Source organism: Xyrauchen texanus, chromosome 27, assembly GCF_025860055.1.
Source record: "Xyrauchen texanus isolate HMW12.3.18 chromosome 27, RBS_HiC_50CHRs, whole genome shotgun sequence".
Lineage (NCBI taxonomy): Eukaryota > Metazoa > Chordata > Actinopteri > Cypriniformes > Catostomidae > Xyrauchen > Xyrauchen texanus.
Window position 1 is genome coordinate 24070153 of NC_068302.1, and position 22886 is coordinate 24093038.

Here is a 22886-nt window from a genome sequence, read left to right on the forward strand (position 1 = left end):
GAACCAGGTTTAAATGGGTGGAAAAGAAGGCAAAGGGGGAACAAAAGCCAAAAATCTAAAAAATAAATAAAAGAAAATATAAAAGAAAAGAAAAGACTTTCTGGTCACCTGGAGATCCCTGGCCTGGGCTGAGCCATGGGGAGGTGGTAGCAGTCATCATGGAGAGGGGCTCTGGTTGCTATGGCAACAGCTGGGCAGGGGGGTCAGCAGCTAAGGGAATGTGTTTGCACACAGAAGTGCATGCTGGGAGGAGGATCCTGCTGGGTGTGTTTAAGTGAGCGAGTTTAAAAGAGAGAGAGAGAGAGAGAGAGAGAGAGAGAGAGAGAGAGAGAGAGAGAGAGAGAGAGAGAGAGAGAGAGAGAGAGAGAGAGAGAGAGAGAGAGAGAGAGAGAGAGAGAGAGAATTTTTTTTTTTTAGTTGTCCCTTCAGAACTAAAAACCGCTGTGTTGCCATAACAAAGAGGAGAAATTAGTTTGGAGCTGAGGTAATTGTTTAGGCATTTTGTAAAGCTCTTTGTAAGTAGTGGATGAAATAATTTGTTCGATGAAATGGAAGGCAGTTGTTAGGTTGCGATTTGGTTGTTATTGAGTTATCTGTTTATCTGAACAGCTGGAAGTCTTCAGTTTAAATATAATTCCTTGCTACACACAACAAACATACACATAGAATACTCACAATGTTTAAGATACTACTATGACCCTGGTACACACAGGGACACCCTAATATTAATCTCTCTGCCTTGTGATCTGCTTTGTAAACTTTATCGAAAGGTTATTTCTGCATCCACCCAAACTCAAAATTAAGTTTATGAATGGCCAGGAGATGTCAGCAATCCAACAAACATTGTATGTTTGAAATGGATGTATGGATGAATTACATTCATAAGAGTATAAATAGAGTGTGATATTCTATCAAAGCTTGCTTTTCTTTGTAACAATCAAAATAAGTTCATGTAACATTTGCACTCACTTACACACTCTTAAACACTCCCAAACAGCTTAGAAACTCTACCCACAACTGTTATATTCCAAGCCATCAAGTTCACCAAGATTAAATCAAAATACACATACACACACACAAACCCTGTCTCTCAAACGTTACGGACAGAGCTCCCAGAGTCGGACTGTCTGCAGTAGATGCAGTGAGATGGAAAACTTTAATCGCATTAAAAGAAAAACCTTCTCCTTTCATTTGGAAATTCCTCAGATTCCCCCATTCTCTCTCACCCTCATCTCTCTTACTCTCTCTCTCTCCATTTTCCCAGTTCTCCCTCTTTCTCTTTCCAACCTTGCCCCCCCACCCCCCGCACTTCAGTCACTTCTGTTGCTCCCAATACCCTCCCAACCCCCCTACTACACCGTGGAGGAATTACAATCTGCTCCCCTCTCTATCTCTCCCTCTGTTTTGCTCCATCTCATTCGCTGTTTCTCTCCTTCTTTCTCTCATCCTCTATCTCTCACTCTTTCTTTTCGTCCTGCTTCTGTGATTCTGTCCTCCTCTTTCAGAATATAGACAGATCAAAGGCTGCCCCCTCCTCTCTTCTCCAGAAGGTTTTGTCTCCATCTCTATGACACTCGCTCTTTGTGGACATCTTTCCGGTTTCAGGCCACGTTCAAACTCTCCTTTTGTCATCTGGTTCCAAAACACACTTACACAAAAACACACAAGTACACACAGTCACACACAACACGGATAAAACACCTGCGGAGTGAAAGGGATTTTCATTTTATTTCAAAGCATTAGTGACTGGGGGATTTTTGGAACTTGGGGGTCCTAAAGACAATTTCAATGTTTGACACAGTTTAGGCTCTCTTAACACTGGCACAAACACACATGCAACATTTCAACACTTGGGTAAAAAATGGGGTAAAAATATGGATTATTAGTTTTGGAAGAAAACGTTTTCTTTAGAATTTACTTGGTATACTACAAGTAGAATACCACAATCATGTGTACATGGTAAAACATGTGAATTCAAAACATAGTTTTATACCTGTTACACTATTACAACTAATCTGACACAAAAACTTGACACACAGGATGACCATCAAGCAATGATTTCAAAGAGCACATAATATCCTCACACCTCAAATAACCACAAGAGGGCATTGCTGCAACTGAGTTCTGTGTTTAACTGAATGGCAATGTTAGAAGTGATTAATAGATTAATTTGGCATTTTATCTCACAAACAGAATAAGTACAGTATACTGGCATACACATACACAAGCATCACCATGTCTTTTTTGACTGCTGTCATTTCAGGATTAATTTCTTGGCCTCACAGTCACAAAAAATATGACAGTTTTGTGATTGACAGGCTTCAAACTGACAGCAATCCTGAAATTAAAGGTCTGACCGCAAAAGGGACAGAATAAGGCTGAGGATGAAAATAGAACATTTTCAGGCTCATTAGTTAAGTTTTCTCTACAGCCTCTGTGGAATAACAGAACATAGGTTTGACTAATTCTTCAGTTTGTGAAATCAATTGATCAACTTGTGTACTTTTAGGTAAGGTACATCATGTTCATTTTAAGTATCATTATGCCTATTGTGCAAAAGTTTCCAGGTTAACCAGCCTCAGTCAAGTCAAGTCATTTTTATTTGTATAGCGCCTTTTGTTTCAAAGCAGCTTTACAGATCAGGCATTAACAGAATATAAAACTGTAATGTCTATAATGTCTTAGAGTTGATTGTGTAGTTTGATCAAATACGATTGTGAATTGTGTTTAAAAATAAGTAATTAAATAATAATTGTATTTATAACCTCAGTTAGCAAGCAGAAGGCGACTGTGGCAAGAAACATACAACTCCATAAGATGGTGGTTAATGGAGAAAAATAAACTTGGGAGAAACCAGACTCACTGTGGGGGCCAGTTCCCCTCTGGCTAACATCATGAATATAATGCCAATATTACTTATGTATAGTGCAATTCATGGTCTTAAATTTGTGAAAATTATTAAACTAAGTAAATGTTAAGGGTCAGTGTTTAAACAAAGATTTTGTTTGAATTGTAAGATTAATGACTAATGTATTTGAAGTTCATCCTGTATTGACTGCAGATGTTCACATAGATGCAATAACAATTCCTTGTTAGTTGGCTGATGAAGGGTTTTGTTGGTGTAACCAGCCATGGTCGCCCCACTCTGAACGGGACTCGAACCGCACTGCTATCTATCTACCAGCTGGCTCCTGTTACACTCACCCCCCAAACCTCACTCCTATCCGGGTCACGGCACCATTGAGATGGTCCTGCTCCGTACGGGACTCGAACCGGCATCTCCGGCATGGGAGGTGGGTGCGCTAACAAGGAGGCTAAAGGCTACAGCCCCTAGCTTCAGTCGCTAGTGCACCTCTTGAGATCAGGAGAGTGAGGTTTACACACTGCACAGCAATCTACTAGCTGGCTCCCGTTAAATTGGCAATTAATTGATAGTCGATGTATTCCATTATAAGAGTGTAGTCCATCATTAGACTGAGGTGATGCAGGCAGAGATCAGTTAGGTGCATCACAGTTCAGCCTGGCCGGTCATTTCGGTGAGGTCTATTCTAAGTCCAAGTTTCAGGCAATGGCATATGAAGTATCCCATGTCTTATGGTTGGAGTTGGCATCAGTTCATCCTATGAAGTCCATCATAATAGACTGAAGTGATGTTTGGCTGGCAGCGGCTGCATTTAATCATCATCACTCGGTTCTGGTGACCTCAGGATAGGAGTCCTGAGGTTGAGACAGGGAAACAAATAAAATAATATTAGCATAGATGCCATTCAATTTATTGCTTAGTTATAGATCATGATCACTGTTTCTGGTTCTGGCAGACCTAAATAAAGCAGCCTAGTTGTGAGTTGAAGGATAAATTAGGTGTATGCTTAGCTAAATAGATGAGTTTTTAGTCTAGACTTAAATTGAGGGAGTGTGTCAGCATCTCGAACTGTGTTCGGGAGTCTATTTCATAGTTTTGGAGCCAAATAAGAAAAGGATCTACCTTTTAATTTTAATATTCTAGGAACTATTAACAGGCCAGAATTTTGTGATTGTAATGAAAGTGATGGATTATAGCGTGGTAGAAACTGGTTTTGAAAAGAGTCATGACTAGCCCAAAGATTGGATATAACTTTACACAGACAAGACTAGTAAGGGATTTTTTTCACACTACGGTGTGTTTATATCTATATACGGTATATGTTTATATAACATATACAGTGTTTATTTTCATGTTTATTCTGGTGCAATGCATTGCATGACTGACTTCTGTTGTAAGTACATTACTTTAATGCAATTTTCTGTCATAATTGACAGAATGCCCCAGATGATGTTGATAGAGCTTAACTTGTATTGAACCCAGAACATTCCTTTAAATAACTGCTTTTAAGATGTACTCTGATAAATGAGTTACATTTTGGTCTGTTCTCACCCAAAACCAACTGGATCGCTTTAAAAGACATTGATTTAACCACTAGGCTCATATAGATTAATTTGTGATGACTTTATCTGCTTTTTTTGGAGCTTCAAAGGCCTGATCACCATTCACTTGCATTGTTTGGACCTACAGAGCTGAGATATTCATCTAAAAATCTGCATTTGTGTTCAGCAGAAGAAAGAAAGTCATAAATATCTTCGATTGCATGAGGGTGAGTAAATGATGAGAGAATTTTCATATTTCATGAGTGAACTATCCCTGTGAGGTCAAGGGCAACTTCTTGCTATCAGACAGGTCAGGGCAACTTCTTGCTATCAGACATCGGCTGCAACCAAAAACATAGGCAGCTGACTTGCTGCTTTGCTACCTAATCAGTTAATGGCTCCAGGTGTGGGTTTAAGATTTCTAAAGCCCCAAGCAATCGACCAACCCAGGACCCCATTTAGAAATGTTTTGCTTAAATGTAAAAAATACATAAAATGTATTTTAAATCATAATTTTTCATTCATCCTTGCCAAATACATTCAAAATATTTAATTAAATACAAATCTAGTTACAGATCATTTCCACAATACAGTGATAAATAAAGTAATATTTACCTACATATAATTCATTTTACAAAACACACACACACACACACACACACACACACACACATATATATATATATATATATATATATATATATATATATATATATATATATATATATATATATATATATAATTTATTTATTTAAATTTTTTTGTGAACAGGGTGTGCAAAACCTACTATTTGTCTACATGGGTGGAACGCTGTGTCTTTTCAAACACGGGCGTACCGTTGTTATGAGCCATGGGTGACACGGACGGGTTAATCTGTTGGGTACCATCTCCAGGACGTGAGCGGGGTCCGAGTTGGGGTGGCAAGTGGGGTTTCAAAGCAAATTTTTAGGGTGGCAGCTGCCACCCCATGTCACCCTTCTGGCCCCACCCCTGATCGTAGGCAACATTTGTAACAGTGTTATAACAGTCAACATACAAGGCGGGGTGGGCCCTCAGCACACTAAAGAGAACACTGAAGAAACAGTGAGACAGTGCAACAGTCAAGAAAGTTCATCCAGCATTCATCTATTGAATGGCTCAACCAAAAGCGTTTTTGAATGAAAGAAACGGTAAAGAAAACTGGACCCAGAAAAGTTTGAAAAGCACCTAATTTTCATTCTGCCTCCATATACAGCCTGTAGCATTTTCCAGTTTTCGGACACAGCCATTAAGGTTGTTTTCGGGATTGAGGTTGGTTTTGGGGTTGGGGCTGATGTTGGTTTTATGTTTAAGCTCAGACGCTTGGCTGAGAAATTTGAGTTAGTCTGACTTTGTATTTTAGCCCTACTCTCTCTAATTTTGTTCTTCAATTATCCCTGTATTCTCTAAGAAGTTGTGTTGTCAAGTGCATCTGCCTACTGCCTTGATCTTCAAGCTAGATTCCCTGGGTGGTTTAACAGAATAACTTTCTAGAGTTTGTAACACTTGTCTTATAAGTTTGGTGACCCTACATTTAAATAATAGAACCCTCCATGTGAGTGACTTCTCAGCTGTTTTAATACAATGCCTTTTACACTGTAGTTGATTTTGCTGTAATATTAGTAGGACATTGCTGTTGACATTCACATAAATTTTTTCTGTGGTTCAACTATTTTATGTCAGGAACCTTTCATTTGCCTCTCTGCTTGAAGATCACATATACATTTTTTAATCAGAGTAATCTATCAGGAGTAACAAACAAACACACACACACACACACACACACACACACACACACACATGTTGTGTTTCCATGTTTTATGGGGACTTTCCATAGATATAATGGTTTTTATACTGTACAAACTTTATATTCTATCCCCTAAACCTAACCCTACCCCTAAACCTAACCCTCACAGAAAACTTTCTGCATTTTTACATTTTCAAAAAACATAATTTAGTATGATTTATAAGCTGTTTTCCTCATGGGGACCGACAAAATGTCCCCACAAGGTCAAAAATTTTGGGTTTTACTATCCTTATGGGGACATTTGGTCCCCACAAAGTGATAAATACACTCTCACACACACACACACACACACACACACACACACACACACACACACACACACACACAAATACTTGTTTTTATATCGTTGTGGGGACTATCCATAGACTTCCATGAATTTTATGGATTTTATACACGTAAATAATTTAACTGCTTTCACAGAAAGTGTGAAAGTCTCACATTTAGAACACCGAATTCTTGTAGCCAAGCACATACTATTTTCAAAATTGGAACGGTCACACGTTTTCCTAGTATAACATACAAATATCCACATGAAAAACATTTAATGGAAATCACTTCAACCTCACCAACATAAAACCGGCTAATACTGAGAAAGGTATTTGTTTGTTTCTCTAAAGGGTGATATGAAAAGATTAACAATTCGTTCTGAATAGACGGAAGTCATGATGCATGTCAACATGTAAAATAAATGTATAATTGGTCATTCAATTATTTTAAGTGTAATTCCCTAACAAGTAAACTGTAAACACTGTAAAATAATAATGGTAACACTTTACAATAAAGTCTAATTTGTTAGCAGTAGTTAACAACAGTAGTTAACATGAACTAAAAATGGGCAATACTTAAGAATTTATTAATCTTAGTTAATTTTCATTTCAACATATACTAAAACATTTTTAAAAACAAAAGTTGTATTATTTAACTACAACTTTTGATTTTAAAAATGTACTATGCACTGTGAACTAACAATGATCAATTGCATTTTTATTAACTAACATTAACAAATATTAATAAATGCTGTAAAAATTATATGTTAATTGTTTATTCATGATAACTAATGCATTTACTAATGTTAACAAATTGAAACTTACTGTAAACTGTTACCGTAATAATAATAATAGAATAAATATATAATAAAACACACATGCGCGCATGCAGTGACACGCGGGACTAAGAAAATAAATTAGAGTTAGGAGTTTATATTAGCTCAGCCGGGTGACCCAGGTCACATCCAAGCCTCCACACCTGTTTACATGCATAAATAGATACAGAAAGAAATAGAAAGACGTGAGCAAGCTAGAGATTTTACATATATTATTTTATAGATCTTCAGTATGATTTCTCACAAATTTTATGTCATTATTTAAGGTGACTCTGTATCTTGTCTTCAGTAAACAAATTTTCATATTATCAGTATCTAATCTAACCACACATCAACAAAATGACACAGAAGTCAATTTCACCAAAACACACACACTTATAATACTAATACCCTCACACAAAGCACTTCTGTAAAACTCCCACAAAACTGGATGTCTATATACAAACCTTAACCTAACACACGCACGCACACACACACACACACACACACACACACACACACACACATCCTTAACCCCCATCCACCGCCTGGACCGGACACATCTGAGACGTTGCCATGGTGACGGGACCAGGAGAGCAGACATCACCTCAGATACCTCAAACAGATAATCTCAACTAAACACACACACACACACACACACACACACACACACACACACACACACACACACACACACACACACACACACACACACTCCGTAGGAAGTAACATCACACTCCAGAAACACACATTGACACATAACATAGATGAACATAAGCAAACACAAATGCACCCAAATCTGTAATATGCGGTCAGTTTTAACTGATTAACCAGAGAATAGAAACTCCAACTGAGCTCTTGCTTTCAATCCAGTGTGGCCAGCTTGATAAAGGGGTGAATCTCACAAAGAAATGTCCAAATAATATTTTAATCACAAAATGAAAGGATTGTTTTTTAAATTAAAGCCTATTGAGGATAATTGTGATTTTTAAATAGTAACAATATTTTCCTGACAATTAATCAAATTTTCAACCCAATTTCTATGATGCAATGAGAGAGAAAAAAAGAAATTCTCATTATTGAAATACAGAGATGAAAATCATCCTGCCTGGACACAATTATTATTATTATTTTTTTGGTAAATTACATAAATGTGCTGTATATGTGAAAGGTTTTTAGCTCTTTTTGAAAAGAGGAAGAGGGAGATGGCAGATCCAACTCAAAGGTGTTATTTATTTTACAAAACTCAAAACTATGCTTTCCAGCAGTAAACACTCAAACACAATGTTCATTCAAACAGCACTGTCTCTGGGTGTGTGAAGCTCTCTCTACTTTACTGGCATCCGACTTGCCCTTAAATCCATCTCCAATGCTCACTGCAGTGACAAACAGCTGTTAGACATAATCAATGACATGTGATGATCCTTACCATTCTCATCTCCTTGCTCTCAATTAACAAACCGGTGCTCAAATTAATGATTTATAATACTGTAAGTCCTTAAATTAAATGTAATAAAATTCAGTTTATGTGAACGAAAACTAACTTTACAAATTTAAATCACACAGAATTATTTTAACATTGCAGTAATAAGAATGAGATTTCAATGACAATGAAAAAAAGAATCGTTTCAGTTCTTGACCGTTTTCAAGAGATTCACCCAAATGTGCTCAATTATCAGGTTTTATAGAAGGAAGGATGAGGACTCAAATGCAGAGTAGCATTATGAGCTTTATTCATCAAAAATATAATGAAAACAACAAAAACTACACGAAGGAGAGACACAAACACAGTCCAGGGCGACAACACAACAGACGGAGACCTCACAGGGGAGGTAAAATACATGCAACATCACACAGCAAACTGACACAGGACAGATCACAAGGAGTTAAATAGAGAGAGGAAAGAAGGAGATAACGAGGAGGGCAGGTGGAACAAACTAATAATCAGATAGCTAACAAGGCCAAAGAGAGGTGGGTTATTACTGAAGACAGAATGAGAATACTCAAACCCAAGTGCATTCACACAGCACAAGACAAAACACAAGTGCCAAGTCCAGGGTGGGATGACCGGTGGAGCAGACCAGGGTAGAGCCACCTGGCGGCTGTGGCTTGGAGCGGTGGGTTGGTGGTTCGATTCCCGACCTACACGACTCCACATGCCGAAGTGACCTTGGGCAAGACACTGAACCCCACATTGCTCCCAATGGCAGGCTAGCGCCTTGCATGGCAGCTCTGCGGCCATTGGTGTATGAGTGTGTGTGTGAATGGGTGATTGGGACACACTTAAGGTTTAAAAAAGCACTATATATGAGGAAGGGGGGCAGAGCCGGTGTCCTGGGATGCAGCTTGAGGAACCGAGCATGGACGAGGTCAGGCAGTCTAGGGGCAAGGGTGTTGTCCAGCAGCCTCAGTGTAATGAAGGGTTCGGCAGCCTCAGGGCAGGGATGAGGTCCAGCAGGTTCAGGTCAGGGAAAAGGATAGAGGTGGGGGAAAACTAGGTGGTGACCACTGATGAGGGACCAGACTGGGCAGCAGCTGCTGGCAAGGGTCCGGACTGGGTAAAAGACACACTGCGCAGAGCAGAGAGGGTAATGGCCACTGGGAAAGGTTCAGGGTTGGCACCAGTTGCAGGGGAGAGTTCAGTAACTACCATTGCCCAGACACAGCGGTGGTAGTCAGATAAGAGGTGGTAAGCTCAACTGGTATACTAACCTCAACAGACAGCAGTGTGGGCAGTGGTAGGGGAACAACCTCTGTGTCAGAGGATGCTAGTAGTGGCAGGGGAACGGCCTCTGTGGCTTTGGGCGCTGACAGCGGCAGGAGATCGGACTCTGTGGCAGCTGGCAGCGGCAGGTGGTTGGGATATCGCAGAAGGAAGATACCCATCGCTTCTGCGGAGTCCAAAACTGGCCAGTTTGTTCAGTCAGGTTTTGTAGAAGGAAGGGTAAGGACTCAAATGCAGAGTAGTGTCAAGGGCTTTTATTAATCAAAAATAGAACAAAACAAACAAATTACCCCGAAGGAGAAAAAACAAAGTCCAGGGTGACAACACGATGACGGGTTGGGCTGGAACTGGGAACCAACAAAAATCCAACTTGACAGAAACACAGACAGAGACTTATAATGAAAAATATAACAAAAACAAACAAAAACTACCACAAGGAGGAAACACAAACACAGTTCAGACTGACAACATGATGACAGGCTGAGCTGGAACTGGGAACCAACAGGAATCCAACTTGACAGGAACACAACAGACAGAGACCTCACAGGGGACGTAAAACACACGCAACATCCCACAACAAACTGGCACAGGACAGAATATGAGAGGAGCTTAAATAGAGGAAGGAAATAAGGAGATAAAGAGGAGGGTAGGTGGAACAAATAAACTAATAATCAGACAACAAGTCAAACGAGAGGGCGGTTTATCACTGAAGACAGACATGCACAAGGTAATGAGAAAACACAAACTCAAATGAATTCACACAACACGAAAAAAACACAAGTGTCTTTTCTCAGCCACAGATTGAATACACCGAACCAACCGAAGTGACTGAATCTAGACACAATACACAAAACAGACAAAGAACACATACATGTCAGGGGTCTGCCACAAAGGGGGGGAAAACCCAAAACTAAGGGCAGAACACTGACACTTAAGACAGCACTTTCCCTCTTGAATCCTGAACTTTCAACCATGTCAATATAAAACTACATCACATTAACTTTTCAAAAATTGTAATGCTCTGTGTTTGTATGCCAGAAATGTAACATTTATGACCTTCAATTTTATTCTTGTCATTAAAAATAGCGCAAACAAACCATGACAGCATGCACAAAATAAACTCAGCTACTACAAGAAACCTAATCATTCTCTCATCATATCTGAAACAGTATGTGGCAGGGCGGAGGGCAGGACCGGGTCGTGATCCTACACACCCGGTCCCGTATTAGGCTAATTATGCCTCCGTGAGGGTTAAAGGCTGACTGCAGGGGATCGTGCGGGAGAGAGAGATCGTTTATGGACATGTCCGTCATGTGTGGTTTATGCTGTCTTTTAAGTTTCTCATTAAAATATTATTTATATTGAAAAGCCGGTTCTCGCCTCCTCCTTTCCATGGAGTGATACGCCATAGTAGAGTTCTCACCATTACCGTCCACCCAAACGGAGCAGCCGCGGCCATCCGCCTGAACGAGGACTATGGCCACTGACCGCGAGGGGAGAAGGGGCTCCTAGCCGACCGCCTGGAGCGGTCAGGGCCGCTGCCAGGGGTGCAGGAGTCGCCTACCGGCCGCTGAAACGCAGCAGGGTTTAAGACCGCCGACCGCGAGGGGGGAGGGGCTCACTGCCGACCGCCTGGAGCGAGAGAACCGCTGCCAGGGGCGGGGGAGACCCCTTCTGTTCCCCGAGAACGCGGCGGGGTGTTCCGTCCGCCAGGGGCTGGAGGACTGCCTCGGATCCGCCCGGAGAGGCGCGGCTGTCGTCCGATAGAGGGTGGAGGAGTGGCCGAGGAACAAGCTGCGGCGTATCGGAGAACTGGCGAGTAAGAGTTTTTTTTTCATCTCTCTCTTCTCTCTCTCTCTCTCACTGTGGCTCTGCGTTGGCCTTTTCCCTCTTTTAAATTTGACAGTTTTTTGGGGGGTAATACACTGTTACAGGAAGAACCCACCATTTGAATTATTTCTGTTTCCCTCCCCTTGTCCCCTCCCTCATCCAGGTAGATGGGGATGACCTGCAGGCAGACAGCGCAGAAGGCGCGCCCTCCCCCAGGGAAAGAGGGTGGGGTGTACGTCAGGCCGGGGGCTCCCCAGCCTGAGAGAACGAGGGAGGAATGTGGCAGGGCGGAGGGCGGGGTCGTGATCCTACACACCCGGTCCCTTATTAGGCTAATTATGCCTCCGTGAGGGTTAAAGGCTGACTGCAGGGGATCGTGCGGGAGAGAGAGATCGTTTACGAACATGTCCGTCATATGTGTTTATGATGTCTTTTAAGTTTCTCATTAAAATATTATTTATATTGAAAAGCCGGTTCTCACCTCCTCCTTTCCATTGATCCATTACACAGTAATATCTTATGATGGATTATTTTTGGATGATATAATTGTGAATAATCTTTTCGGTAATTCTTTTCAGGTAATGAGTTGGGCTTTGGAAGAGTGACAGTTGACAGTGTGCAGAGATGAAGTGAAAAGAGAAAGAGAACAGATATTAGTAAAATCAACATAATAAATCTTTGTTTAAAAACCGGCCCGTAACACTTATTTAGTTTACTCATTTTAAACCATGACTTGCGCTGCACATAAATAACTAATATTGGTGTAACGGTTACCCTCTCTTGTCTCACTGTTGCCCTCTTGTTTTCCATCTTGTCACTTTTCACTTCTTAGTTCTCACTTTAGTCCCTTATTTAACTCCATAGTCCACCCTGTCTCGTTTCACTGTTGCCCTCTTGTTTACCATTGTTGTCACTTTTGCACTTCTTAGTTTTCACTTTAGTCCCTTATGTAATTCCATAGTCCTTGTTAGCGTTAGCGTTCGTGTTCACTGTTCATTGTTTACACCTGCCCTTGTTAATTTGCCTTTGGTTTCTGTTAATCACCTTGTTATCTTGTTTGAGTTCTGTTCTTTCATTGGCCACCTATCCCATGTTTGTGTATTTATACCCCGTGTCTTTGTTCTGTCTTTGTCGATCGTTGTTTGATGTTTGCCTGATGTTTGCGTCTCTCCCTTGTTCCCTGTTTGTCTCTACCGTGGTTACCTTATCTAGTTTATGTTTCTTTTCCCCATCGTGGGTTGTTCTTTTGTTCATTTAGTGTTTTTGTGATCAAATAAACTCAAACTGCGTTTGGATCCGCATCTCCTCGTCAGCCTCATTATTCAAACGTTACAATTGGCATTATATTCATGTTGTTTAGTCAGAGGGGAACTGGCTCCCACAGTGAGTCTGGTTTCTCCCAAGGTTATTCTTCTCTATTAACCGACACCTTATGGAATTTTTTTATTCCTTGCCACAGTCACCTTCGGCTTGCTCACTGGGGTTCTAAATGCAATCATTATTTAATAATTTATTTCTATACACAATTTACAATAATATTGAATCAAGCTACACAATGATCACTGTAAGACATTATAGATATTACAGTTCCATTTTCTGTCAATGCATGACTTTCTGTAAAGCTGCTTGAAACTAAGTGTGCTGTGAAAAGCATATACAAATAAAAATGACATAACTTGACTAGAACAAGGCAGAAACAAGAGTGCCAAGTAAAAAAGGTTGGGGATTCAAAACAAAAAGAGATAAGAAAGACAAAGTCAGTGTGATAAGTAAATGTGGAAGTCTACAGAATGGTTATGGGAGTCATTAAAGCATTCGTTCAGTTCAGTCACATGACATAAGATTTCTGGGTTGACCAGTTGTTGAATCGAAAATGTAAAAAAGCAAATAAATAAAAACAAAAATAAATAAATCCTATGCACAGAAATAAAATAATAGTTATTTTCTACACAATAATAATAATAAAAAAATTAATTAAAATAAATCTCAGCAAATTGATGTTGTTATTTAGCTTTAACACTAGTGCACGTTTGTGTGCTTTAGAACAAATGTATGTTATGAGTATATGTGTTTAAGTGTGTGTGATTATTTTTTGTAAGTCTGGTTGGGTTTGCTGTTTGGGAGGGAGTGCTGGATTAAGGGATTACGGTCAGTCTGATCATGTGATTGGCATGGTCGGTGGTGACCCTGCTTACTATAAGATTACCCTGGTGAAGATGAGGTAGCCTGCTTTCTTGTTGTTTCCTCCTTCTGTCACTTCATCCATCCTTTTTGTCAGGACCTCCCATCATCTTATCACTCATGGTTGGGTTGGAGTCTCTCCCTTCTGTGGCTTGCTGTTCTAAGCCAGGACACTCCAACACTCCAACCTGCACAGATACTCTCATTTCTTATTATTCCTGGAGATCTTTCATACCTGCCCTCTTCATCTTGACCTTTCATTCTGGATTCTTTGACCTGGGGCTCCAGGCACACACACCTGATCTTCCAATGCAGAGGTGAGTAACAGCTTAGTTCCCATCTCCTCAAGCACCTGTATCCATCTCACTAGTTCAAAATCTCTGCTCCACCTATTTTATTGCTGAAAAACAGCAGATATCAGAGAGTATAAATGGGTTCTTGCTTTAAAGGTTAGATAAATAGAATGGAAACTGGCACTATAAAAGCTAAGTCAATTTCCCACTGGCTCTTTGAAAGCAGGAACTGGCCTAATCACACCCAACAACAAAAGCTTGCTTTGAAACTGCCAAGTTTATAACTGGATGTGAGACAGCAGGACTTCACTCTCTGAATGTGAGAATGACAACACAGCTTTCAGTTCTTTCAATTTAAGTGTCAGACTGTGTATTCTGAGAAAGACACATTTGACTCAAATTGATATCCTTACATTCACTTCATTATAGACATATACAACTGGCTGTCCATGTGTAATGGCTATTCTCCAGCAGGATTGTTAGATCAAAATCTTTTAAGAAATGTTAAGTAAAATTGATAATTTAAATGCTACACATTTAGAAATGTTATGTTTGGTAATGTTTCTCCCACTTACAGAGAGCCACAAATCCTTCGCGCCAAAATACCTATCTACCTTGTGCATCAGTTATTAAAAACAATTTACGAGAAAAACAACTTAAATGAGAAAAACAACTTAACTGTATGATTGGTATATATGGAAAAACAAGTAAATTAATCATTTAGTTACTAGTTTTATTCTAATAGAAATAATGATGTAGAAATAAATAAGAATGATATTTTGGCGGAAAATTTAGCATGCTAATGTTTGAACGAGCATTCTCATGGAAAACAGTTAATCTTTGCGAAAATTTATTTATGATTAAGAAAATAGTATCTACCGAGTAGTGAAGTGGAAATAAGTGCATTTTGTTCATATTTTCACTGTTTAATAAAGTATGTCGCTAAAATCCATAAATATATTGGCCATCATGAGACGACCGTTATGAGACGAAGGTGACGCTCGGGCGCCATCCTGTTGAAACACCATGAACAGCAGGCTCGTATCAGGAGACTAGTAGACCTTTATAGAGTGATTACAGTCGAACTTGGGCAGCACTAATTAATTCTTTTACCGATTAATTATCGCAAAAGTGCGTCGCAGCTTTTTTTTTTTTTTCAAGATATCGGTCAACAACTTTTGATATGTGACTACAATGTATGCTGGAATATTTCAGGTCACAGGTCAGACAGTTGTTTTGTTTGAAAGTTTCGCTATTCATTTTGTTCGAATATACAAGTGCTTAAAAAACATTTCTGTGTCGTAACATAATTCTGCGTTCTACAATAACTCATTCATTGTGCCACATGTTTCATTGCGTGAATATAACCAGTCAGAAACAGAACAGATATTCAAAATGGTAACTCAATCATTTTTACAGCATTTGTTAATCTTTGTTAATGTTAGTTAATAAAAATACAATTGTTCATCAAAATTATAAGATTCTTAGTAATTTTGAGATATTAAATCATAACTATGAAATACTAAATCATAATTAAGATATCACTTTTTATCTAAAAAATTAGTTTTTTTTAAATATCGTAATCATTAATTTTTTATCTCAAAATGTGGACTTTTTATTGAATCTAATAATTATGATTTAGCATCTCATAATTATGACTTTTTTATTTCGTCATTTCGTAATGACTTAATCTCATGAATATGACTTTTTATTTCAACATGCCTTTTTATCTCAAAATTACATTGGTATTGCAAGTGCGTTGGTAAATTATAATTATGACTTTGTACCTATTTATTTTTTCTATGTTGCTGAAATTGGCTTCCATATATTAGTTCAAAGTACATTAACTAATGTTAACAAATTCAACTTTTGATTAAAAAATATATATGACTAATTGGTTAATTAGCATTAACAAAGATTAATAAATGCTGTTAAAGTATTGCTCATTGTTAGTTCATGTTAACTGTTGTTACTGTAACTAATGCTAATAAATGGAACCTTCTTGTAAAGTGTTACCATCAAAACTAATCAGATAATCAAAGTCACACCATGATTATCTTAACAAAAAGATTTAGGCTGTTGCCATTTGTTAAACAATTAATTTTTTCAATGTTTATTATTATTTTTTACTCTTTGTCTTCAGACATTATCTCTCTCCAAGGCGGTTTTTGTGTGAGTTCAGGGGTGAGGGGCCTTGAAACCTCTTTTGTTCAGCTCCATGGCTGAAAGAAAATACAAGTTCATCTCCAAAGTCCTCCTCTCCCTCTCTCCTCTACTTCTCCATCTCTTTCTCCTCACCCCTGCGTGTGTCTGTGGTCCTGCCCGGGCCCCGCTTCTCGCTGGTCAATCTTTCCTGGTTCTGTGGGGGGTTCCAGATAAAGACTGTTTAGGTCGGCCAGACCCAGCAGCATTTGGGATGGAGTGGGAAGGCCGTGTGGCAATTTTTTACGAGGATACACTAGGACTCTACCCATACTTCACTGCTCAGGATCGTCCTGTCAACGGTGGCCTACCGCAACACACCAGCCTTAACCTGCACCTCCAGAAGATGGAGGGGGATCTGACAGCCACACTACCCCAGGCAGGAGCACCTGGGCTGGGGGTGCTGCGCTGGGAGGAGTGGGCACCTCAGTGGAGCAGAAACAGGGGGGACAAAGCAAAGTACCTTGTGGAGTCGAAGGCTCTTCTCAGAGGATTTTTTCCTGACTGGAGTGCAGAGGAGGTGGAGAAATGGGCTCAGGTAATAACAATCACAATGTATATGGACATTAAAGAAGCTAAAAGAAATGAGACATGGCTTTAGACCCTTACACCCGGATGAGTACAGTATTACATTAATATACCATGTCTACAAAGACAGGTTTACACCAGTTACCGTACTAAAATTAAACAGGTTTAATGAAAAAATACCTCTCTGTTTTACAGCAAAGAGTGATTCACACGTAGTGAATACCACATACTTAAAAGGAAATTAAAAGTTTGTCAAATATTTAAAGGGAGAGTTCACACAAATTTAGATTCGTAAAATAAAGATTTCACCCTCATGTTGTTCCAAACCTGTATGACTTTGTTTCTGTGGACACAACCGGAGATATTAGGCAAAATGACAACCTTAATCACTATTCACTTGTATGGAAGGCAGATGCTTTGTGAATGGTGACTTGAGCTAACTTTTTGCCTGACATCTTGTGCTCCATGGAAAAAAAAGTCATATGGTTTTGTAACAACATATGGTTGAGTAAATGATGGCAGAATTTTCATTTTTATGTGAACTGTCCCTTTAAATATATGAAAAACTTTAGAATAATGTTATTATTCTGAATTCTGCATTTCTTGATTATAATGTTTTTATTTATTGATTATGATTTCCTGTCAGGTTGACTTTGAAGCAGCATCACAGTCCATACTGATGGAGACCCTGCGAGAGGTGAAGAGACTCCGCCCACGGAGATTATGGGGCATGGCCCCATATCCTAACTGCTATAACTTTGACTCCACCCAGATAGCATTAGCCAATTACACAGGGAGATGCCCTGCAGTGGAAATGGCCCTTAATGATGAGCTGATGTGGCTGTGGAAGCGTAGCGGTGCCCTTTACCCAATTCTCTCACTGGAGAAGCTGCCAGAAGGAACCAAAGGGTCATGGCTTTATACAACCAATCAGATCAGAGAAGCATTACGAGTGGCGGCTCTTGCGGGAACTACCTGTGATCTTCCAGTGTTCCCATTGATAAAGATTGTGTATACCTCAACTAACGCCTTTCTCTCAGAGGTAAAACATAGTTGGTTGTCATCTCTGAGTGAAACAAAGCTGACTGTTACTTAGTACAAATTCAAAATCATTAGCCATATAAAACAGTTCACTTGATGTCTGTATTGAAGAGTTTGCTTTAATTTGTGTGTGTAACAGATTGACCTGGTGAATACTATTGGAGAGAGTGCTGCTATGGGTGCATCTGGAGTTATTATATGGGAAAAAACTATAGCAGTTAAAACACAGGTATTTATTCATTAATTTGCCCATTCATCCATTCCTATATTGACTACTACACTATTTTTCACTGTCCTGTCTTGCTGTCTCTTCAAATGCCCTTGCAGCTATTGCAGATTGCTGTGTGAGTGATATAGTTTCCAATAATTCGAGCAATCACTCCCTTGCTGATATCGGCAAATTTAGCTGCACTGAGAGAGCAGGATATGCTCAAACTGTGGCTAAGGAGTAGCATATGCTTCTTAATTAGGACCATTTGTCCTAATTACGTAGAAATTCTAATTACATAAATAATTCTATGACAAATTTGAAACAATTTGCTCTGACTTCAGAAAGTTTGGGGGAAAAACACAACTTCATTTTAGGTAAAATTGCATGGCATTAGACGCATCATAGACTGATGCCTGTCAGGGAATCGACCAATCAGTGAATCGCTCATAATCACAAACAGTACTCACAGCATCAAGAATTCTACATTTACATTTTAGCTTATTTTATTTGTTCTCCTCTATTCAGGTTTAGTTCTTTATAATCCTTCCAAATTATTTGGCATTAAACTATACTTTTGTCATGTCAACTAAGCACTATTGAATATTTACATTTAGGCATTTGGGAGACACTTTTATCCAAAGCAACTTACAGTGCAATTATTACAGGGACAATCCCCCCGGAGCAACCTGGAGTTAAGTGCCTTGCTCAAGGACACAATGGTGGTGGCTGTGGGGTTAGAACCAGCAACCTTTTGATGTTCTTTGACCAGCCCTGTGCTTTAGCCACTACGCCACCACCACTCCATTATAGAATGGAATCTATTATAGAATTAAATTGTATTATTATTATTGTTTCCAATAGAAATCCTGCTCAGAATTTGGCTCGTATGTACGTGAGGTGCTCGGCCCTTACACTGTCAATGTGACCACCGCAGCACGTCTCTGTGGAGTTTCACTGTGTCAGGGCCGTGGACGCTGTGTGCGCAGGAAACCAGAGGACCCCACCTACCTGCATCTTCCTTCGGGCCACTTCCTGCTCCTCGCAAATGGGGCAGGAGGTGTCAGGGCGACGGGAGAGCTTCCCGATGCTTATGTAGATATGTGGAATAAGGACTTTCGGTGCCAGTGGTTCGAGGCATTGGAGGATGCAGCTGCAGATCAAGACTCTGGTGGCGTGGTGGAAAATCGGAGGAAAATAGCATCACCTACAGTAAAGACAGTTGGCATGAGCCAGAGTGAGAGTACCGTAGTTCCAGTGGTGCCTACCAAGATGGACAGTGGAAGCGCTGCACTTACTGAACCAGTTATCCCTATTTCCATGCTGGTTCTCATCAACTTCGTTATGTTTGACGTGTTGGGAGCAGGAGTATGATGGCAAATGTTTTTTATATGTTTTATTTTTATTATTATTGTAAAAAACCAAATATCTGTCATTAGGAGAACTTTTCTCAAAGAATCAGGCGACCTCAGAGACAGAGTTAAGTTCACAGTCTCAACATGACTAAATGAACTGAATCAAGACCTTGACCAGAACTTGAACGTGTACAGCACAACTCAGATGCACTGTTTTTAATCAAAATTGTTGTTTGGTTTTCAAAGCCAAATTAATTAGTTACTTCCTATGAGGTCTTGTATAAAACAAATAGGCCCAGTCAAAACACTGACAAGTGTAGGATACATTATATGTAGGGAATAAAGGAAATGCGACATTTAGGAGGGAACTTTAAATTGATTTTTATTCTCACACCACTATATGTAAGGATATTTGGTTAAATTTAGAAGGGAATTTTATGGTCTTGAAATATGTGAGCTATGGACTAAATTAAACTGTCCTTATTAGGTAATGAAATGTATTACGGAATTAGTCGCGTTTGACAACCATTATAAATTAGATAAATGACAAATAACTAGATTATTTGTCTAAATAGATTCTCCACCTTTGAAATCGTAATACAACGTCTAGTTGTATCTGCTCACAATTTCTACTGTAAGGAATTAGCTTTAATAAGTGAATTATGATTCATTCACTTATTGGAGTGATATTATTCTCATGGCTTATTGAAAATAATATCACACATATTTAGGTATAGCTTTGAAGCAAAATCTTTTAGAAACAGGGATAAGATTATTTGTCAAAATATACCAAAGTCATGTCGTCTTTGAACACAGACACTTTATTACTATTCTAAACATAAATCTAATCTAACACACACATATATATATATATATACATGAGACAGGTTGGTGAAAAGTGACAGAATGTGAAATAACTGATCAGTAGTGAAAAGTGAAGTGACTTTTCAGGGTCACATGGTCAACTGAGATGTCTTTTCCAACAGTTGAGTTATGGTCCTTTGTTTCAGACTCTTAAAAGTTTCCCGCTCAAACATAGTGCATATTTAATCATGAGCTTTTATATCTTGAGAATGGTACAAGAGACATGATATTTGTTGTGATCAGCTTCCTCTGCATACACCAGTGAACGCTTACATACAAAACATGAAATTTCTTTATGGATGTTATACGTGTAGTTAACAAAACATAAAAATCCCTGGTTACAAAATCATATAGGTTTTACACATCATTGTATTTTATCAAGTTAAGCCTTATAGTTACCATTCTTAGAAGAATGAGATGAATCATACAAAATTAAAGACTATATTTATCAATTATAGGTGATTGCACATCGCTACACACATTTTTAAAGAGTTCCATCAGTCTATAATCATTAATTTGTCAGGTACAAATGTTACCACAGTTCAAATCGATTTTCAGCATTATCTAGCATGGCTCTTGCAAATCTGATGGTCCTTGTAACCTTACATAGGAAAGTCTGCTTTAACTCTGTGTGGAAGATCAAGAGGTCAGGCTGTGGATGGGCCTTTCTGACCAATGAGAATGCCTGGGCCGTTTGATTTATGACGTGGAAACATTCCAAACTGAAAGGCTGGGTTTTTCCTAGATCCATATCATGTTGCTGGAATTCTTTTGCATATATAATCTTACACCAGTGAATATGTTTTTTTTTAAAATCCTGATAAAGCTCGAGATTATATTTTTCTGTTTCAACCAAAAGTCTTAAAAGGGGTCATCACATGAGAAATAAAATTTTCCTTGATCTTTTGACATATAAAGAGGTTATTGTACTATAAAGACATACTTTAAGAGCTCAAAACTTAACATAAATTTGTTGAAACCAAGCTGCCAAAATTACTTGTTCACTACTTCCTCCACATTGTGACGTCACACTGTGGTATACATTTGCATCTGACCGCCTCCACAACATCAAGGCCTACTTTAACTTTAATCACTTCTGAGTGAGCAGTGAGATGGCAAGGAGAGAGCAGGTCAGTCAAGAGCAGAGCCAATCATAACAGTGGGCATTTCCTTACAAGTCTTAAAGGAGAAACAGCACCAAAACCAAGAATTTCTGACAGGATCAGGACGAGGGTGGAAAATTATGTTTTACAAATACATGACTGAACATATGAATATAAGTGAACCTAAAGGAACATATTAAAATAACAATAATACAAATGCACGTCAAGAAAGCTTTCAGATGTAATAATGTCTCTATCAAGAACACAGATCACAATCTATCATTTATTTAATCATGTGATGTTAGCATATGGCAGGAACTTAATGTAGATGAACACTTTTAGTACCACAAGCTGATTTGCTGCGAGTTCATTGAAGAGCACAACAGCATCTGATACTGTCACACCCTCCTAAAGGCAGAAAGATTACTGCAGAAAGAATGCTGTAACAAACTCTTATGCCAATGTTTATTAAAACAAATGAACATAAACAATGTGCATTCCCAGATATGTGAGCAAACAAGACATAAATGCTCATTAAACACACAAACTTAAACATGCAGACATGCACACATTACAATGTCAAACGTGTAAGGCTGACAAAGCAGTGATAACGCTGTGATGTCATGAATGCAGCTGGGCTGGGTTGTAACTCACCACTATCTGCCTACACTAAAATCTAATCAAATGTTTAGTCTCAATTTTATTTGTTACATTTTAGCAAAACAGAAACCAGCCATGTCTACACTTAATCTAGGCAGCATTAGAAGCCAAATCTGAACATGGTTAGATTTACACTCTCTGGTCTCAAACAACACCATTGTATATAATGAACACTGAAAGCTTTTAAAACATTCAGTGACAGATATGAAGACTGTTTGGCAACTCTGATTGTAGTTAAATTACATAACAAATTAAACAAAAACCCACTGGCAGAGGAGAAAAAGAGAGAAAATTATATTCTGGTTTCCCACACCTTTTGACCAATACATTTTCATGACCTTCTTTAACCTTTTATAGAAACTGCACTCAAAATGAGCAATTGCTTGCTAATTAAATATGATAGAGCTGAGCATAACTAGAAAATAAATAAATAAATACATACACCATAGAATTTTTCATAGATTTCCAGGGTTGGAAATCAAAGTTTTAAAATTCTCTGATATTTGCAGGTTTTCAATGACCGTGGGAACCCATTCAGTATTTACTACAATAATAAACATGCAAATATTCTCCATTTTTAAATGTC

The 22886-nt window shown here is 38.9% G+C and overlaps 1 protein-coding gene across 1 annotated transcript; it reads left to right on the forward strand.

The window, feature by feature from the left end:
- Nucleotides 1–14180: 14180 nt before the first annotated feature.
- Nucleotides 14181–19991, forward strand: si:dkey-72l14.3 (Glyco_hydro_56 domain-containing protein). The gene is made up of 5 exons (XM_052094206.1): nucleotides 14181–14363; nucleotides 16483–17079; nucleotides 17716–18111; nucleotides 18250–18339; nucleotides 19183–19991. Exons 2-5 carry the CDS (start codon nucleotides 16558–16560, stop codon nucleotides 19690–19692), a joined length of 1518 nt encoding a protein of 505 aa, XP_051950166.1. The 5' UTR covers nucleotides 14181–14363; nucleotides 16483–16557; the 3' UTR covers nucleotides 19693–19991.
- Nucleotides 19992–22886: the final 2895 nt, after the last annotated feature.

Excerpts from the sequence above, each read along its gene's own strand:
- si:dkey-72l14.3 (XM_052094206.1), top strand. The coding sequence starts at position 16,558 with ATGGCTGAAAGAAAATACAAGTTCATCTCCAAAGTCCTCCTCTCCCTC. Across the intron at positions 17,080-17,715 it reads AGGTGGAGAAATGGGCTCAG|GTTGACTTTGAAGCAGCATC; the intron begins GTAATAACAATC and ends ATTTCCTGTCAG. Across the intron at positions 18,112-18,249 it reads CTAACGCCTTTCTCTCAGAG|ATTGACCTGGTGAATACTAT; the intron begins GTAAAACATAGT and ends TGTGTGTAACAG.